The sequence below is a fragment of the Oryctolagus cuniculus genome, chromosome 11 (genome assembly GCF_964237555.1).
Source record: "Oryctolagus cuniculus chromosome 11, mOryCun1.1, whole genome shotgun sequence".
NCBI classification, from domain to species: Eukaryota; Metazoa; Chordata; class Mammalia; order Lagomorpha; family Leporidae; genus Oryctolagus; species Oryctolagus cuniculus.
In genome coordinates, this window is record NC_091442.1 from 22,328,353 (window position 1) to 22,348,582 (window position 20,230).

Sequence of the window (20,230 nt, forward strand, 5' to 3'; positions counted from 1 at the left end):
GATCCGCAACACAATCAGAGCCTCCTTACCAGATGCTTTCACTTTCCCTTTGTGGTTTCCAGACTCTGAGCTGTGAAGCTGAGGGCTCATGTGGACGCCAGGCTTGTGTGAGGACCCGCACCTGGTGACAGCAAACGCCTTGGGTGGAGAAGGATCCTGGGAGGTGTCACTGATCTCCTCACTGCAGGGGCATTCTGGAAGCACAGCGTCAGGAAGGAATGAGCAACTGCAGATATCACCAGGGCAACACAGAGTCGATCTCTCCCAACCAACAGGGCCTGTTCCAGGGATTTAGATTTGCAGCTACCCTTGAGCATCTCAATCCCAACTGCTTCCTTTTCACTATTACCCCGTGTCCCCTTTTTGTAAGCCAGAAAACACACACTGAGAACAAAATATGGCATCCCTTTAACTCTCAAGGGTGGAAGAGATTTTCTTGCACATCTCTTTGGGGGCTAGACACACACTTTTCAAGGAGCAAATCCTTTCTAGAAAGGGTTCAGATGGGTGTAGACGGATGTTTAAGAGCTATGAATGAAGTGCAGTCACTCATCTGCACATCCTCTAGTACTTGGATGTCTTTGTGTTGACAGCACCGCACCAGAGCATGCTGGCCAGCACAGAAAGTGGGAGGCTTCCATAAATGCCAGGCGGCACCTCCTCGCAGGGCCCACGCAAGTCCTGGGACAGGCCTGCTGGTCCTGCTTCTCCCCAGAGCAGCCTCAGAGGCCACCACAGGAGACAGCACCCGCCCCCATGGTGAGGAAGCCCCCAGGCAAAACCCTCAAGGGAAGAGTTACCAGGTTTGACTTTCTTTTTCTTTTTCTTCTTCTTCTTTGGCTTCACTCTCACAAACTCTTTGAACTTCTTCTCTTTATTCTTTTCCTTGTCTTTTGCAGCTAGAATTAAACATGAGTTTAAGTGCTGACATTTTAATGTTTTGTCTTTAATGCTGGATGAAACACATCCAACGGGAAGAACTGGCACAGGCAGGGTAGCTGGTTCTTGGCCTGGCTCTGCCTGAGAAGTCGCCTTCCTTCCCCTGGAGGGCTCCTGAGATGGCTGCCTGGGGCAGAGCCATTCCTCCATCACTTAGCCTTTTTTTTATTCACTTTATTTTTTATATTATCTGAAAGGCAGAAACAGTCAGATGGAGAACTATTCATTGGTTCACTTCTCAAATATCTACAACAGCACAGGCTGGGCCAGGCCTCTGCACCAATGTGGGAGACCCAGAAGAAGCTCCTGGCTTTGCACTGGCTCAGTTCCGGTCATTGAGGCTGTCTGGGGAACAAACCAGTGGATGGAAGACCTTCTCTCTGTCTCTCCCTCTGTCTGAACTCTACCCCTCAAATACATAAATAAAATCTTAACAAACAAAAACAAAACAAAACCACCTGAATGTCAGGGCCCCCTCTCAGAGATGTTGACTTAATTGGCTTGGGATGTGGCACAGACCTCAAAATTTTTTCATTTTTTTAATTGAGGCATAATTCATAGAACATAAAATTAATCATTTTCATGTGAACAGTTCACATCTTCCAAATACGACATCAATTTCTCTACTCCTTAGAGCAAAACTCTTTAAGTTATCAATATTCCCTGTCCAAAGTTCTCCCTTTGACTTTTCCTAATTCCATTCTACAAAGCTCTCACCTATTACTCTGAGACAAGTGTTCAAATTTAGTAGATTCCCTATTAACAAATCTAGCTGTTTCTCCTCCATGTCATCAAACACAACTGTGGCATTTCAAGTAATTCATCACATGTCACTTATTAGATTTCAACAAGAGTTTGAGCATACGAATATCCTATGACCTAGCCATTCCACTTGGAGAGATCTACCCAGGAGAGAGCTTAACATATATCTACATAGGGACTGACATAGCAGCTTCACGTGTCATTACTCCAAACTGAAAATTGCCCAAATGTGCATTAACTGGGGAAGAATATACCCATCAATAGATACAGGAACATAAGGGAATCTCTTAAGTCGGCTGAGTGAAAGCAGCCAGACAAAACTAGTGCATTCTACATGATTCTATCTATAAAATGTCCTAGAAAATGACAACTAATCTCAGGAACAGAAAGCAGGGGTGGGTGCTGTGACACAACAGGTTAACCTGCTGTTTGGGACTTTGGCAACTCATATCACAGTGCTGGTTCACATCCCAGCTACTCTGCTTCCCATCCAACTAGCTGCCAATGCACCTGCGAAGCCAGCAGGTGATGACCCAGGGACCCCCAGATGCAGTTCCTAGCTCTTGGCTTTGGCCTGGCCCAACCCTAGCAGCTGTAGGCATCTGGGGGCTGAACCACGGGATGAAGCGCCATCGCGTGCACACTCTCCTCTTTCAGCCACTCTGCCTTTCCAATAAATAAATAGATTTTGTAAAAACAGGGATAAAAAAAAAAAGCAGGGGTCAACATTGTGGCATAGCAGGTAAAGCTACCACCTATGAAGCTGGCATCCCACTTGGGCACTGGTTTGAGTCCTGGGTGATCCACTTCTAATTTAGAGCCTGGGAAAAGCAGCTGAGGTAACATAGTTGTGTGGACCTCAACTGCGTGGTCCAATACATTCAGTGGTCAGTAGCCACACACAGATGCTGAGAACCTGAAATGTGGCCAGCCTGACCAGAGATGTTCATTAAGGATTTAAAAGATTCAGTAGAAAGGGTGTAAAACAGGCTGGCGCCGCAGCTCAATAGGCTAACCCTCTGCCTGCAGCACCGGCACACCGGGTTCTAGTCCCAGTTGGGGCGCTGGTTCTGTCCCGGTTGCCCCTCTTCCAGGCCAGCTCTCTGCTGTGGCCCAGGAGTGTAGTGGAGGATGGCCCAAGTGCTTGGACCCTGCACCCACATGGGAGACCAAGAGGAAGCACCTGGCTCCTGGCTTCGGATCAGCGCAGCGCGCCGGCCATAGTAGCCACTTGAGGGGTGAACCAATGGAAGGAAGACCTTTCTCTCTCTCTCTCTCTCTCTATCTAACTCTGCCGGTCAAAATAAATAAATAAATAAATAAATAAATAAATAAATAAAGGTGTAAAACAACACACTGGCAGTTTTCATACTGACTGCATGCTGAGACAGTACCATAGCCCCACTTGGTCTAACACTGGGAATGCATTCTGAGAAGCACACTGTTAGACAATTTTGCCAGTGAGCAAACACTGTAGAGTGTACTTCACAAACTAAGAAAGTTACAATGTCAGGAGGCAATGTAATCAGAAGGGATTACTGTCACATTTGGGGTCCATTATTGACTGTATTTTGGAGCAAGTTAAAATATAAAATGTTTCCCCTACTTCTTTTCATATTTTAAAAATACATTGTATTTCTAATGAATAATGCAGGAAAAATGAAGAAATTCTACCATGACCATGACACATAACATCCCATAGCATATCTGAGGACTGACCTATCAGAGTCAAAGCCCTTCCCCACTGGCCAGAACCTTGATTTTGTACTGCCAGATGTCTTACAAGATCCCTTTACTACTTAATACTTATATACTTTAGGCCAGTGCCTTTACCACTTAATACTTATATACTTTAGGCCGGCACTGCAGCTCACTAGGCTAATCCTCCGCCTGCAGTGCCGGCACACCGGGTTCTAGTCCCGGTCGGGGCACCAGATCACAATTGCTCCTCTTCCAGTCCAGCTCTCTGCTGTGGCCCAGGAGTACAGTGGAGGATGGCCCAAGTGCTTGGGCCCTGCACTCGCATGGGAGACCAGGAGGAGGCACCTGGCTCCTGGCTTCAGATTGGTGCAGTGCGCCAGCCGCAGCGGCCACTTCAGGGGTGAACCAATGGAAGTAAGACCTTTCTCTCTGTCTCTCTCTCTCTCACTGTCTAACTTTGCCTGTCAAAAAAAAAAAAAAAAAAAACTATATACTTTAATAGAAAAGCCATAAACCAAAAACCATAAACCACAAATATGTAGTGATATTATAATCACAGGTAAAAACAAGCTGGGACAACTGAAGAGTTTATTAGAAATGCACTAATTCTTCTGTAATTCCTACCAGAAATTCAGGGTTTTTAACTTCTCTAAGTTTCAGAAGAAGTTTCTGAAAAGATTCTCCAGTAATGATATGGAATGAGACTTTATGGTAGTCCATACCACCTTCATTGTGATTTCCATACAAAATCAACAGTGCTATCAGAAAATACCCTTAGGGGCTGCTGTTGCAGTACAGTGGGTTAACCATTCCTGTCCCACATGCTCCACTTCTGAACCAGCTCCCTAACAGGAAAGCACTGGAGGAGGATGGCCAAGTGCTTGAGCCCCTGCCACCCACATGAGAGACCCAGATGAAGATCCTAGCTCCTGGCTTCAGCCTGGCCCAGCCCTGGCCATTGCGGCCATTTTGGGAGTGAACTAGCGGATAGAAAATCTCTGTCTCTCTCTTTGTAACTGTTTCAAATAAGTAAACCTTAGAGAAAGAGAGGGAGAGAGAGAGAGTATCCTCAGGTGCATTCAAGATGAATGCCACATCCGGACCTAGCAAAGTCCCACAGCGCCCTTCGGTTCTCTTGTCTGGCTGGCAAGCACAGGTCACAGGTCTGGGGGCAGGACGATGGCACCCACGCGCTTCAGAGCACAAGCTCTGCTGCCTTGTGAAGGAGCTCCCTCGGTCCCACTGTCCCCACTCATTCTGCAGCATCAAGGCCTTCGGGCTGAGTGACTTTCTCAAGGAGACTTGGGCAGCAAGAGGCAGAGGCCTCTAGGAAGGCCATAGCTCCATAATTCTACTCCTGAGAATTTCTCACCACTTTCCTTTTGGTGGGATTCAAGTGGACCAGAGCAACCTAATGCCCGCTCTCTGTCTCTGAATCCTAAGTCCTGAGACCTGAGCAGTGGAACCCTCCACGACACACTGCAGAAACGAGATACTTACTTGGAGAACTGGCAGAGACCCTCTTCCTGGTCAGGTTCTCCTGGCTGCACTTGTCCGAAGCCGCAGAGCCCCTCGTTTGCACATGCCTCCTTCCCGGGCTTTCCTCCGGCTCCGGTGACTTCTCCATACCATGGAAATACTTCATGTGATAGTGCAACAGTTTGGCTTTGCGGAAAAATTTTAGACAGTCCACAACTTTGCATCTAAACTTGTGGTTTAGGTCACCAGCTGATACATTAGATGTGACAGAATCATCGGTTTTCTTAAATGTATTTGTTACTGGAAAAAAAAAAAAAAAGCAAAAGCAAAGATCCCTTGGGCTTATTCAAGCTAAGACAAAACACATATTAACACGTGGCAACATAGCAATGACACTGCCCTTACGATCAAGAATTAATTACAGTTTGGAGAGAATGAATACAACTTCAGGTAAAGTAACAGAGACTCAACAGCAATGCATCTATAGAAGAGACATGAGCATGTCTGTTTCAAGCAGCCATGCACATTCTCAGGAGAGGAACAGGAAGAAAATGAGGCATCTTGAGCCAGTTCTTACTACTCATGAGCTGGATCACCAACATCCTGGTACCTGCCCGTATGGACAAAATTAGGGAACACTGTGCAGCTCTCTTTATAAAACCTAAGGGATATTACAGCTTTTTTTGCACAAGACGATGTTGACTGTTAGAAAGCTTTTGAGATTTCAACAGGTCCCTTTTTTTTTTCTTACTATGTGCTTTATTTGATCAAGAAAACCAAGATACTACAAGAAAAAAACAAAACTCCTGACTGAACGGAGCCGGAAAGCATGAAGAGGACTCGGGGGACTCGGTGATCACGTCAAAAGGGACAAAGGAAGATCCCCACCCAGACCAAACAACCAGGAGGCAATGGCCTGTCACACACCGACGAGAAAGGAGGAAGCTGTCACACGGACGTCACGTGTGCTTGCTAGAAACTGTTATTTGTAGACTCCTTCACGTATTCATCCCACTGATGGCAATCACCTTCAACTAAAGTTGCTTCCTCTCTATAGATAATGTCACCCAAGAATTTCCTGAATGTACCTCTGTTGAGTGAATCAACTTTTTCCTAAATACAATGATACAACCTCCATTAGAAGCATGCAGTGTACTGAGCTTTTAATAAATATTTTGATTATTCTCAAGTACTATCTCATGATCAGAAGGAAAAAATTCTAACACTCAGCCTAAATAATGCTCTACATTTCAAAATTAGGCTTGATGATCTGACTGATGCTGTTATACAGCCAATTTAAACAACAACAACAACAAAAAGGCAGGTGAGGGCTAGGGGTCAAGATACCACATGGAACAACCGCATCCCATGTCAGAAAACGTGGGTTCAAGCATCAGCTCCACTCCCCACTGCAACTCCCTGCTAATGTGCATCCTGGGAGGCAGCATGTTATGTCTTAAGCATTTGGGTCCGTGCCACCAACAGAGGAGACCTAGTCTGAGTTCTGGGATTCTAGCTTTTGTCTAGCCCAGCTCCCGCTGTGTGAGCATTTGAGGAATGAACCCGTGCATAAAAGATCTCACCTGTCTCACTGTTTCTCTGCTTTTCAAGTAAGCAAAATAAAATTAAGAGTTAAAAAAATTATACACAGATCTAAAACAGAATGCCTTAAAATCACTTTCTACCAAAGATAAAAATTCTAAGTCTCCAAATCAGTTTAGGTGTAGGAAAAATGAAGTACAATGGAATATATACTTCTTAGACAAACAATAGAAGGAAAGCATGTCAGTGGAGAAACTCAAAATTCAAACCTCGTATGTATGTATGTATATAAAGAGATTTATTTGAAAGACAGAATTACACAGACAGACAGAGAAAAGACTCTTCCATCTGCTGTTTCACTTCTCCAAATGAAGCTGAGCTGATCCAAAGCCAGGAGTCAAAAGCCAGGAGCTTCTTCTGAGTCTCCCATGTGGGCAAAAGGGCTCAAGTACTTGGGCCATCCTCTGCTGCTTTCCCAGGCACATTAGAAGGGAGCTGGATCAGAAGTGGAGCAGCCGGGACTCAAACCGCTGTGCATATGGGATTGCCCGCACTGCAGGCAGCAGCTTCACCCACTATGCTAAAAGTACTGGATCTGCAAACCTCTATGTATCTTAAAATTCTTTCTTAAAAGAAAAAACAAATGGTTTCTCTAAAATTTCCTCTAATAGGGTTATTAGGCTATATCATGTAAACCTGCCATTTTTGTAGGTTAAAAAAGGTTATATATTGGTCATTCTACATGGTTCAACCTAATAAATCCTTTTCTGTGACAGATATTAGTTCAAAAAGCATTGCAGATAACTCCAATTACCACTGAGTGAACAAAGTGAAGGTCGAAAGTCAAAGTGCATCAACAAGCCTATCACTATCTGAGGGCAACAGTGGTCAAGTCCAGTTATAGTGAACTGGCCATCCCTGGGCTTACCCCAGGACTTGCTTTGTGACAAACCTGCTCATAATGAAAAGCAGAATAACAAAATACAAACAACTCTGCATTTACACAATTTGAGAGTTAGAAGTAATGAGAGATTTGAACCAATTCCAAGAAGAATTACCATCCTCTCTACTTAAAACTTTGCCCCTTGTGTCCATACACTGTTCAAACACACAAGGCAAACAGCACAGTGGCTAAAAGCATGGGTTCTGCAGCAGGACAGCCTGTTTCAAATCTGGCTCCTCCACTAATCCCACCTGCATGGAGAGGTAACAATGGCAACTACTTCACTGAGTTGTGAGAATTAAATACATTACTTGCAAAGATCCTAGAAAAGTCACACAGAATTAAGTGACCAAGAGTGGTTATTATTACTATACAGTTTCATTTCAGACTTCACAAATGGGACCCATGAACAGCCTTTCAAGAATTAACCTGCACACAAGCTGGCGCCGTGGCTCACTAGGCTAATCCTCCGCCTTGCGGCGCCGGCACACCAGGTTCTAGTCCCGGTCGGGGCGCCGGATTCTGTCCCGGTTGCCCCTCTTCCAGGTCATCTCTCTGCTATGGCCCAGGAATGCAGTGGAGGATGGCCCAAGTCCTTGGGCCCTGCACCCGCATGGGAGACCAGGAGAAGCACCTGGCTCCTGGCTTCGGATCAGTGTGATGCGCCGGCCATGGCGGCCATTGGAGGGTGAACTAACGGCAAAAAAAGAATTAACCTGCACACAAGCAAACCAGCAGAAGTTTCCAACATCCTGGCTTTGTTGCCTATCCATGACAGGGGCAGTATGGTATAGCAGTGATTGCTATATTTCAATCCTGCCTCCCCACCCCCCCATCCCCACCCCCCCATTAGTAGGATAAATAAGCTGTGCAAACTAGTCTGATTATTCAGCTTCTTATCTACAAGAGCAAAGAATATCAACTATTTCAAAAAGTCAGAGAGAGGGCTATAGATGACAGATGTACCTGGCACAAAACAGGGGATCAGGGACTAGTGCTGTGGCATAGCTGGTAAAGGCAACACAGGCATCACACAAGGGCACAGGGGCTGTGGCATAGCAGGTAAAGCTGCTGCCTGCAGTGCCAGCATCCCATATGGACACTGGTTCAAGTCCTGGCTGCTCCTCTTTCGATCCAGCTCTCTACTATGGGAAAGCAGTAGAAGATGGCCCAAGTCCTTGGGCCCCTGCACCTGCGCGGGAGACCTGGAAGAAGCTCCTGGCTCCTGGCTCCGGATCAGCACAGCTCTGGCCGTTGCAGCCAATTGGGGAGTGAACCAGTGAATGGAAGTGCTCTCTCGCTCTCTCTCTCTGCCTCTCCTTCTCTCTCTGTGTAACTCTTTCAAATAAATAATAAAAATAAATTAAAAAAAAAATTCCTCTCCAGGGGGCTAGCACTGTGGCACAGAGGGTTAAGTTGCTGTTTACATCCATATTGGAGTGCTGATTTGAGTTCTGGCTGCTCCACTTCTGATCTGGCTTCCTGCAATTGCACCTGGGAAAGTAATACTAAATAACACAAGTACTTGGTGGGAGACCGGATGTATGCAGTTCCTGGCTCCTGGCTTCAGCCTAACCCATTTGGGAAGTGCCAGCAAATGGAAGATCTTTCTTTGCTTAGCTTCCAGCTAAGCAAAGGTAGGTATAACAGGACCTCCAAAGGAAAGCAAGCTTGGCACCCTGCTGGGTCAGCTCCCTCTGAGAGATGGCTTAAGGACCAAAGAGGCTCTGATAAGCACAGAAACAGTTCCCCATGCACAAAGTCACTACCAGGTGCCACTGTCACAAAGTCCCTGGCCAAAGCAAGCATTCTTTTCAAGAAAGCAACACTCTTAAGAAAAACTGAGACATGCTGGGTTTTGTCTAAAGGAATATGTATCAAAAGAAAGACTGGAGCATAATAAATTTTCAATAATAGAAGTTCAGGAAGTAAATTTTCCCCATAAACTCAATGCAGTGGAGTACAACTCACTCATAGGCAACCATTGTGATTATGGCCTATAGGGAAGCCACCAAGCAAGGATGGAAAAGCAATCCACACAAGCAATGGGGTCAGAAAGACAGCAAACAGCCAGTGACAAAATCTAGTAAGCTATACAATCCACCATACCTATAGAACTATAAATCAACAAGCAGATAAAAATTGTATAGGAATAAAATGTTTGACTTTTTCATGATGAGAACATATGTAGCATGTGTTAAATTAAAACAACAGGAAAAAAGATGTACAAGTAAATACACCCTTTTGGCTTGAAGGTTTTACACACTGGAATATGTTCAAATCTACCAAATTTTTAAGGAAATGAAAAACTGTGATTTCCAGACTTAACAATTTCATCCTAATTTTGCCACACTGCAACCTTAGAGGAGCCGCCGGTGTACGCTAGGTCAGCCAGTCCAGGCCGCGCGGGCCCTTATTTTGCAGGCTCCGCCCACAGGCACACCAAGCCCTGCTCATCCTTCAACTGCTGCCTCCTGCACATTGTTTTTTCCTTGGTGTTTCAGCAGAAAATACTCAATTCTGTCTCCTCTGAATTCCCTTAAGTAGTTCATGGGAAACACATCTTGTAGTACTTGTTTATTTACATTTACCTAACAATTGGGTCTGTTCATTCCTTATTCTAAAAATCTTGAAATGGGGTCATTTTTTTACTTCTTTTGCAGTACTTCCTTTAGTGTATGACTACAGCAAACAAGGGAGTTAGCCTCTCCTGAGAATGCTTCTCATCATGAAGTGGAATAAGAAACTTCCTTAACAAAAGTCGTGTGCATTTCCATGAGGCACAGGAGAAAGCCCACTACTGTCTGTTTTTAAAATAGATTGAAGTGTTGTCCCCTACCTCCTACCCCCCAATTTGGGAAGCAGAAAGAAACAGTATGAGCTCCCTCCTGCTGACTCACTCAAATACCTACAACACCCCCTAGGCCAGAAGCAAACTTAGGAGCTGGGAACTCAATCAAGGTTTCCCATGTGGGTAGCAGGAGCCCAAACACTTAGGTGACCTCCACTGCCTCCCAGGATTTACAATAGCAGGAAGTTGGCACCAGTGCCAGGAATCAAACCCAAGTACTCCAGTGGAGGACTCAGGCACCTTAGCACCAGGCTGAATCCCCACTCCAGAAGATCCATTACTGCAACAGGTCACTCAAACGTTAGTTGTCATCACTGTCACTCATCTCAGTTATTATACTTAAGACAAAGTTATTCATAATCCTAGCCAGGGGTAGTTTATCAGTGGCAGAACTTATAAAATCATTTTATTTGTATATTTATTAATTTATTTATTTGAGAGGCAGAGAGACAAAGTTCCCACCTACTCATTCATTCCCCAAACGCTAACAACAGCCATGCCTGGGCCAGGCTGAAACTGGAAAGCAGGAAGTCAATCCAGGTTTCCCACATAGGTGGCCAGAGCCAATTACATCACAGCTGCTTTATAGGTTCTTTATCAGCAGGAAGCTGGAGTTAGGAGTGAGAGCCAGGATCAAACCTAGATACTCCAATGTAGGACACAGGCACCCCCGTTTTTTTCTTTTGAAATGACAATTTTAAATACTTTAAAATATTTTTTTTCATCTATTTGAAAAGCAACTGACACAAAGACAGAGAGGGGGGAAAAAAAGATTGTTCTATCCATTGGTTCACTCCCTAAATGCCCATGGCAGTCATGGCTGGACCAGGCCCAGGTCAGGCCCAAGCCAGGAGACCAGAACTCCAAGCACTTGAACACTCAACATCCTCTGCTCTCTCCCTAGCAGGCAGCTGTATCAGAAGCAGAGGTTTCCAAACTCAAATGAGGCACTCTGATGTGGGATGCAGTCTCAAGTGGCAACTTAACCGCGGTGCCACAACACTTGCCCTCAGAACAGACATCTTAACTGATGGGCTGAAAATCTACTTCGCCTGCAAAATTCTAAAATCTAACTGCTTCACTTTATTGATCAAACAATGAACTAGCAATAGTAATTAATAAAACACAATTGAAAAAATAAAACGATACAACCAGCAAAAATGTTCTGTATTTAAAAGGAAGAAGTAGAACACACACACAGGTAACTACACTAAGTAAAACTCAAGGGGTTGGTGTTGTGGTGTAACATGTTAATCCACCAAAAACAAAACAAAACAAAACCAGTATAAAAACCCTTGTGATGGAAGCATGGACAAGGAACCAGGAGTTTGGTTGCCAAATCCCAAGTCTTACACACAGTGTGTATACTCCAAGAGGAGGACAAGATGGCCTCAGCTAAGCGACACCATCCACTCTTGGGATATTATGGTCTATGTGAGCATGTCACCAGCTACTAGGAGACAGAAAACAGAAAATATGCAAATTAAATCCTTAAGAGAGCCTAGCTCAAAAGCAATGGGTGCTCAAATTACTCTTGAGGTACAGGGCAAACTACTGAAGCCAATTTGTTTTATTTTTTTAAAGATTTATTTGATTTATTTGAAAGCCAGAGTTACAGAGAGAGAGAGACAGAGAGCTCTGCCATCTACTGGTTCACTCTCTGAATGGCTATACCAGCTGGGGCTGACCAAGAGGTTCATCCAGGTCTTCCAGGTGGGTACAGGGGCCAAAGTTCTTGGATCATTTTCTGCTGCTTTCCCAGATGCATTAGCAAGGGGCCAGATTGGAAGTGAGGCAGCCAGGACTTGAACCAGTGCCCATATGAGATACTAGTGCTACAGGCAACAGCTTAACCTACTGTGCCACAAAATTGGTCACTAGTGCCTGGAGAGCACTGTGAAGGGGCCATCACCTCCAACACCAGCATCCCATGTAGGTGCTGGTTTGAGTCCCAGCTGCTATACTTCCAATCCAGCTCACTGCTAATGCACCCGAGAAAGCAGAAGATGGCCAGGAGACCTGAAAGCAGCTCCTGGTTTCTGGCTTCAGCCTATCCCAGCCCCAGCCATTGCAGCCATTTTGGGGGTGAATCAGGATGGAAGAGCATTCTCTCTCTCCCTCTCCCATTCTCACCCTGCCTGTAATTCTGTTTTCCAAATAAGTAATACATATTTTAAAGACTTAGTTTATTTGAAACAGTGTTAGAGAGAGGTAGAGACAGAGAGAGAAGTCTTCCATCTGCTGATTCACTCCCTAAATGGCCACAACAGCCAAAGCTGAGCTGACCCAAAGCCAGGAACTTCTTCCAGGTCTCCCATGTGGGTGCAGGGACCCAAGGACTTGGTCCATTCTCTGCTGCTCTACCAGGCACATTAGCAGTGAGGTGGATCAGAAGTGTAGCAGCCAAGACTTGAACCAGTACCCATAATGGATACCAGAGCTGCAGGTAGGGGCTTTAACCCACTCCGGCATAGCGCCACCCCAATAAATATTTTTTTAAAAAGAAAGAAAACAATGTGGAAATGAGTAGGTCCAAGCTATTACTGTCTCAATGATTAACAGATTTTGGAGGAATCCAAACAAAACATTCAGGGCAGAGCTCTCTGTGGTGTTCAAGTTAAAAATCCCAACAGTGATTGTCTGCTCCCAAATTACTACCATACATAGGGATGTGTGGATCCAAATTACTACCATACATAGGGATGTGTGGATACAAATCACCCACAGATTGTGTTTTGATCATGGTAAATCTAAGGAATATTCTATCTCTTGAGGGTTAGGGAAAAGATTTTAAGACATCTCCTAATATCCCCACTCCTGGTACTGACATCTGTGTATCTTCAAAGCTGTCTCTAACAGAATATGGCAAAGGTGGCAGGATGTCACTGTTGTGGTTCTATTACCTAAGACTGTAACAACTGTCTTCCTAGTAGACATTCTCCTTTGCTGGTTTAATGAAACAAGTTTCTATGTCAGGAGCTACTCTAGGAGGGGCCCATGAAGCGAAAACCAAAAATGCCAGCAACAAACCAAGGCTCTCAGTCTGACAACCTAAAAGGAACTGGATGCTGCTAACAACCACGAGCCTGGATCCCTCCCCAGTTGCTTCAGATGAGAATGTGGCTCAGGCCAACTGAGGGATCCCAAGCTCAGAGAAGGCAGCTGAGCTCGGCTTGAACCCCTCACCCACAGAAACTGTGGGAAATATAAATGCTGTTTTAAGCCACCATGGTGGGGTTAATATTGTTACCCAGCAACAGATTATAATTATAGAGTAGGATCAGCAGCCCTCATATTTTCTATACACTTGAACAATGCTTTTCCTTTAATAATAAACACATTATTTTAATATTATAACAGGCAGCTTTAAATTATTTCTAAACTAGTTTTTTTTAAAACTTGGTGTAGAAGTAAGTAAACCATTTAATATGTTGGTATACCTACTGCCAGCACCTCAAAAACCTCACAATGATGACTAGGATGGGGATATCCAATCTGGTCGGCAGTCTGTCCTCACTTAACGCCCATGTCAATCTAAGCCATCTTGCTTTCTAAACCCATCTCTCCTGCTATCCATAGTGAGGCCTCAGCTCCTGCCCCAGCCAACTGCTGGCGCCACTGGTCCATGCTCTCAAGGTTGACTTCTATGCGTGCTCTGAGCCATTCCTCCCTGGCTTGGCCAAGTCTTCACTTCCAAGAAGATTCGCTCACTCCACATGCAGGGAGACGTCACATGGCCCTGGATCTCAGGACCACAGCCACCAACTCCTGGCACAAATGACTGCCTGCAGCACTTCAGCATCTGCTCGTGGATGCTCTGATCTGTCACTTCTCTAGTCAGAGGTAAGAGCCACTCCTCACTGTCCAGTGTTCTCTCAGCACCAAACCCCTAAACAGTGATTATTCTTCTGGGCACTAAAACTATGCAGCTAGGTATCGTAATATCTTTTTTTTTTTTTTTTTTTTTTTTTTGACAGGTAGAGTGGACAGTGAGAGAGAGAGACAGAGAGAAAGGTCTTCCTTTTGCCGTTGGTTCACCCTCCAATGGCCGCCGCGGCTGGCGCGCTGCGGCCGGCACACCGCGCTGATCCGATGGCAGGAGCCAGGAGCCAGGTGCTTTTCCTGGTCTCCCATGGGGTGCAGGGCCCAAGCACCTGGGCCATCCTCCACTGCACTCCCTGGCCACAGCAGAGGGCTGGCCTGGAAGAGGGGCAACCGGGACAGAATCCGGCGCCCCGACCGGGACTAGAACCCGGTGTGCCGGCGCCGCAGGCGGAGGATTAGCCTAGTGAGCCGCGGCGCCGGCCTCTTAATATCTTTTTGACACTAACTTCAAATACTGTAATAAATAAAATATTTTTCAGGTCTCTGAAAGAATAATTTCCTCAACTTTGAAGAAATAAAAAGCAATCAACAGGAAACATGAACAGACTGAAACACAGCGGTCCCTTCCTTATCTGTGGTTTCATTTTCCACGGTTTTACAGAAGTCTGGAAATATTAAATGGAAAATCCCAGAAATAAAAAATTCATTGTCTTCAGTTTTATGCCCTCCTCAGTAGCATGAACTTCACAGCACCCTGCCCATCCCACTGGGAGGTGACTCTGTTCCCTGTGTGGTCCATCCACACTCCACACTACCTGCTCCTTAGTCAGTAGCTGCTGCAGTTACCAGATCAACTGTCACAGTACCAAAGCGCTTGCGTTCCAGGAAACCTCATTTTATTCACTAATGGTCCCAAAGCCCAAGAGCAGTGATGGCTGCAATTCAGATGTGTCAAAGAGAAGCTATGAAGTGCTTTAAGTGAAAAGGTGAAGGTTCCTAACTTAACATGGAAAGAAAACAATCACATGCTGAAGCTTCTCAGATCTACAGTAAGTTGTAATCATTCATCTCTTCCTGTGACTAATCTGGAAATCAAACTATCATAGTTGTATATGTATAGAAAAAAAAACAGTAAACACAGGTTTTGGCACTATCTGTGGCTGCAGGCATCTAGTAATGATCTTGGTACATGTTTCCCGGAGATAATGGGGGAAAACCTATTCACAAAAAGGTCATTCAGATATTAAAAATACAAAAATCGACAGCCGGGGGCTAGGACTGTGGCGCAGCGTGTTAATGCCCTGGCCTGAAATGCCAGCATCTCATATGGGCGCCGGTTCAAGACCTGGCTACTCCACTTCCGATCCAGCTCCCTGCTATGGCCTGGGAAAGCAGTAGAAGATGGCCCAAGTCCTTGGGCCCCTGCACCTGCATGGGAGACCCGAAAGAAGCTCCTGGCTCCTGGTTCCAGATCGGCCCAGTTCTGGCCGTTGCAGTCAATTGGGGAGTAAACCATCAGATGGAAGACCTCTCTCTCTCTCTCTCTCTCTCTGCCTCTCCTGTCTCTGTATAACTCTGACTTTCAAATAAAATAAATATTAAAAAAAAAGGTAAAAATGTCCATAAGTGGGTGAGCAATTAAATCACGGCAAGTCTGCATTCCGTAAGTTTAAACAGACATTACAAAGAATGAACTAGCTCTGTATTTACTGATATGGATAATCTCGAGACAACAGGAAGTTGCCAGTATATACCATATAAATAAATTGCTTGTGAGAATACTTTAAGGTTTATGGCTATAGGTTAAAGAAAAGACATTACAGGAGCCAAAGTTGTGGGCAGATGGTCGAGATGCCACCTTGCGACCCCAGCATCCAACATGGAAGTGTCAGTGCAAGTTACGGCTGTTCTGCTTCTCATCCAACTCACTACTGATGCACACGGGAAAGCAGCAGATGGCGGCCCAAGAACCTGGGTGCCTGCAACCCATGTAGGAGACTTGGATGGAGTTCTGGGATTCTGAGTTCAGCTTCGCCAGCCCTTGGCTGTTGTGGTCATTTGGGGAGTGAACAAGCAGATGGAAGCTCTCTCTCTCTCTGCCTCTTCCTGAATCTGCCTTTCAGGTAAATAAATAAATACTTTTTAAAAAAATACTACATATATGCATGCAGGAAAAAATACTTGAAAGCCAAAGAATGGCTAAGTGGAAGGAGAGCAATCTGCTAACACACAGTGCTGGTGAACCCTTCAAGGCACATCTCCGCCCTGGCCTCCACAAAAATCACTAAGCATTTATGCCACAAGATGGCAGAACTGCCCCAAACACCAGAGCTGGGTGTGGAGCAGCAAGCAGCCTCCTCCTGGCCTACAAGCCTCCTTCTCGTCAATTTCTCAGATAGTGACTCCATCACAGTTCAGAAACACCAAGGCTGTGGCATCTGCTAAGGACAGCAAACACTAAACAGTGACTGACGCAGCATCCAGGCCTCCAGAGGCCTCGCTGGATGTTTCTATGTTGATTCCGCCCTATTTCCTGCTTACTTACGTAATACATTCCTGGTCAATGAGTTTTCAACCAGCTCCCTCTCCCCCGGCAATCTTTCTGGGTTGTCCTGTACTTACCACTAAACCCCAGGAACACCATCAAGTTCCCAGATCCACATATTTCCTTCTCAACTACAGGATTCCAGAGGCACCAGCTAATCCTGGAGCACTAACGCCACTTGTACCACACACTGCTCGTCAAACCCAGCCACGTATCAAGGCGCTCTCTCTGCCCTGGGAGCAGAGCAGTTCTACGTCCCACCCTGCGCAACGTCCCTAAAGGGAAGGGCCCTCTTCACTTTATCTGTGCAGCATCCAGCATCTGACCAGAGGAAATTAGGTCCTAAGGGGAAGACAGGAGCTGCAGGCTGCATCACCAATCAGTAAGAAGTGCGGACCCTAAGTCACTCCTTCTTGACAAGTATTAGATCCTTTGTCTACAAAACAGGGAGAACACAAGGGTACCTCAAAAAGTTTGTAAAAGACAGAATTTTAAAAGTTTATTTTTGATACACAAAAATTCTGAGACTATGAAGGGTCCTCAAAATATTCAAGGAAAATGAGTATTATGAAGAAACTACAAATAGATTTCAAAATTTTTTGTGCCAAATAAACTCAATTTTTAATTCCCTTTTCCATTAACTTTTTCTAGTATCCCCATAATGAAATGTCAGAAGTAATCTAAATAATTAAATAACGTCAGCAGGGTCCAGGAAATAAAATATGGAATAGTCATATGATGAAACAAAATTATACATAATTGTAAAGACGACAGTAACTGATGTGGAAAAATACCATATACGTAAATGCCAAGGCACTAAATATAATTCGATTCTTGCGTTTTTAGCAAGTTTTATGTGTACATGCGTATGTGTGTTTTATATGCAGAGGTTACATCTGGAAGGATGGAACCACACACCAAATTGTACAGAGGTCCTAGAAAGAGAAGGAGGCGAGATAAAGGAGAATTTTTTACTTTTAATTTGTTTTAATTTTTCTTAGCATACATTAGCTGTGAAAGTTACAGCAAAAAAGACAAAATGATTCTGTATAAAATAATTTCTTAAATTCTGTGTAAAATAATTTCTATCTGCATTAATTCAAAAAGGAGCTGTGAAAACTCATCAAAAATTAGTATCTGGGGCCAGCGCTGTGGCTAATAGGTTAAGCCTGCGGCACCAGTATCCAATATGGGCTGCTGCACTTCCAATCCAGCTCCCTGCTGATAGTCTGGGAAAGCAGAAGATGGCCCAAGTGCTTGGGCCCCTGCACCTACGTGGGAGACCCAGAAGTTCCTGGCTCCAGGCTTTGGATTGGCCTCGCTCCCGCCATTGCACCCATTTGAAGAGTGAACTAGCAGATGGAAGACCTCTCTGTCTCTCCCTCTCTCTGTCTGTAACTCTCTCAACTAAATAAATCTTTTTTAAAAATTAGTATTTAATATTTTTATGCTGAAAAATAAAATTTCATTTAAAAGTCAACTTTACCCAAAATCTTTCATTTCTTTTTCCTTCTGACTTGAAACTGATGACCATACTAAACCCAGAGAGTCTGGAAAGATCTGAAGATTCATGCCATATTACATATTTTTCAGAAAAGAAAATTAATGAGTAACTTATATAAGTTTGAATATTTTAGAAAACATTAAAACATCTTTCTATAATAGTTTTGAAAATAGATGCTTTATCTAACCATATGTAGACCTTTTCAAATCCTCATAGCCAAAACGAATCTTAGAAACAGAATCACTGCATGAAAAACATAAGACAAGGACCAGCATTGTGGCAAAGCAGCAGGTCAAGCTGCCACCTACAAACAGTATCCCCTTATCAGTGCCAGCTCAAATCCTGGCTTCTCTACTTCCAATACAGGTCCCTGCTAATGCGCCTGGGAAAGCAGAGGAAAATAGCCCCGAGTACTTGAGCCCCTGCTGCCCATATGGAAGACATGGATAGAACTTCAGGCTCCTGGGTTCAGCCAGGCCCAGTCCAGGCTGTTACAGCCATTTGGAAAGTGAATCAGCAGATGGACAATCTCTTTCTCTCTGTCTCTTTCTCTCTCTCTCTCCCTGAAATTCTCCCTTTCAAATAAATAATAAATCTTAAAAAAAAGAAAAAATTGGACATACTTGAAACTGTGTTTGAAGAAAGAATTGCAATGTCATGGCAGAAATAATTAAGCTAGGCAATCATCAACCGAAAGTGCTATTCACCATTTATTAACTGGAAGGACCCAGAACATTCTTCAAAGGAAGTACCTCCCTGAGATCAAAGAGATCATAAGTTACTCATCTTTGTATATTTTCCTACTATACCATCCAACTCTTTCCTCTCCCCTTCAGAGTCCTGGCATATAGGAAATGCTTAAGTCATCACTGGAGGAATGACCTAATGAGGACGTATCACCCACAGTTGTACTGACATAAAAACACTTCCGGTGGATCTGACTGCTCTGGCTGGGAATAAAAAAGTATTAAATAAAAGTGCGCTGAATGAAGGCCCTGAGGGAGGAATGTACCTGCTGGGCTTACAGGATAGCAAGGCGGCCATGTGGCTGCGGTAGAGTCAGCAGGAAGGAGAGACAACAGGTGGCCAGAAGCAGCAGGGCCATGCAGGCCAGTGTAGGGACCTGAGGCACTCATAGCCAAATACTAATATTTCTGGGCTGCGGGAGACAAGAATGTTAGTTGTATTATTCTTGTACTTGTCTGAGATTGTTTCCAAATTTATGAATACACAAAAGTTACTCAAATAATATACTAAACGAACATGAAAACATTGTCATAAGTGAAAGGCAGTAACTAAATAAATCCCTGGTGACATTTGAAGAAAGGCCTGATTTAAAATATTTCGTGGTGGTAAAACAGAAGGACATCCTTGTTTTTAGGAATACTTTAAAAGATTAAAGGGAATAATAAAACAAATATAGTAAATTGCAAACATTTGGGGAAACTGGTTCATGATATATTCTTTACACTACTCTTTTATAACTCTGAAATACATTCAAATTTTAAGACTTCTTTAAAGTATGGGTGGGTGGGGCGAGCACATAGCAGTTAGGGTGCTTCTTTGGAAGCTTGCATCCCACACAAGGGGCTCTGGCTCTGAATGTCAGATCTGCTTTCAGTTCCAGCTTCCTGCTAAGGCGTCATAATGGCTCAAGTACTTGAGTCTCTGCCAGGCAATTAAGGAGATCCAGATTGAGTTTCCGGCTTCTGGCTGCAGCCTGACCCAGCACCGGCTGCTGTGGGCATGTTGGGAGTGAACCAGCAGATGAAAGATTCCTCTCAGTCTCTCTTTCAAATAAATAAAAGTAAATAGAGGGTGGTATCCGGCATAGAGGTAAAGATGTTGCTTGGAATGCTAGCATCCTGTCAGAGTGCCTGGCTTCCAATCCTGCTTCTGCAATGCTGTAGACATATAGTTACTAAGGTATAAACAATCACATTAATGACATTTAAGTAGTTGATTTTTTTTAACTTTTGGGCAAGGTAAAATTTTCTGTTTGCAATTACGTTACTTTTACTATTTGGAATTTGCCTTCCTAGAAGAAAGACAAAAAATTCAAATCTTACATTGTTAAATGTAAGATTAGGTTACATTTAATACAAAGGAGCATACAGAACTATAGATTTCAGGACTGAT

General features: G+C 44.3%; 1 protein-coding gene across 3 annotated transcripts in view; it reads right to left on the reverse strand.

Moving 5' to 3' along the window:
• Positions 1-20,230, reverse strand: part of PHF20 (PHD finger protein 20) — a 141,983-nt gene that overhangs the window by 28,216 nt on the left and 93,537 nt on the right. For all 3 annotated transcript variants that reach the window (XM_008255971.4, XM_070051317.1, NM_001171336.1), the window contains 3 exons: positions 4,903-5,181; positions 801-899; positions 30-194 (listed from right to left, as the gene is read on the reverse strand). In XM_008255971.4, coding sequence (XP_008254193.1) covers positions 30-194; positions 801-899; positions 4,903-5,181 — 543 coding nt within the window. The remainder of the gene's footprint in view (positions 1-29; positions 195-800; positions 900-4,902; positions 5,182-20,230) is intronic.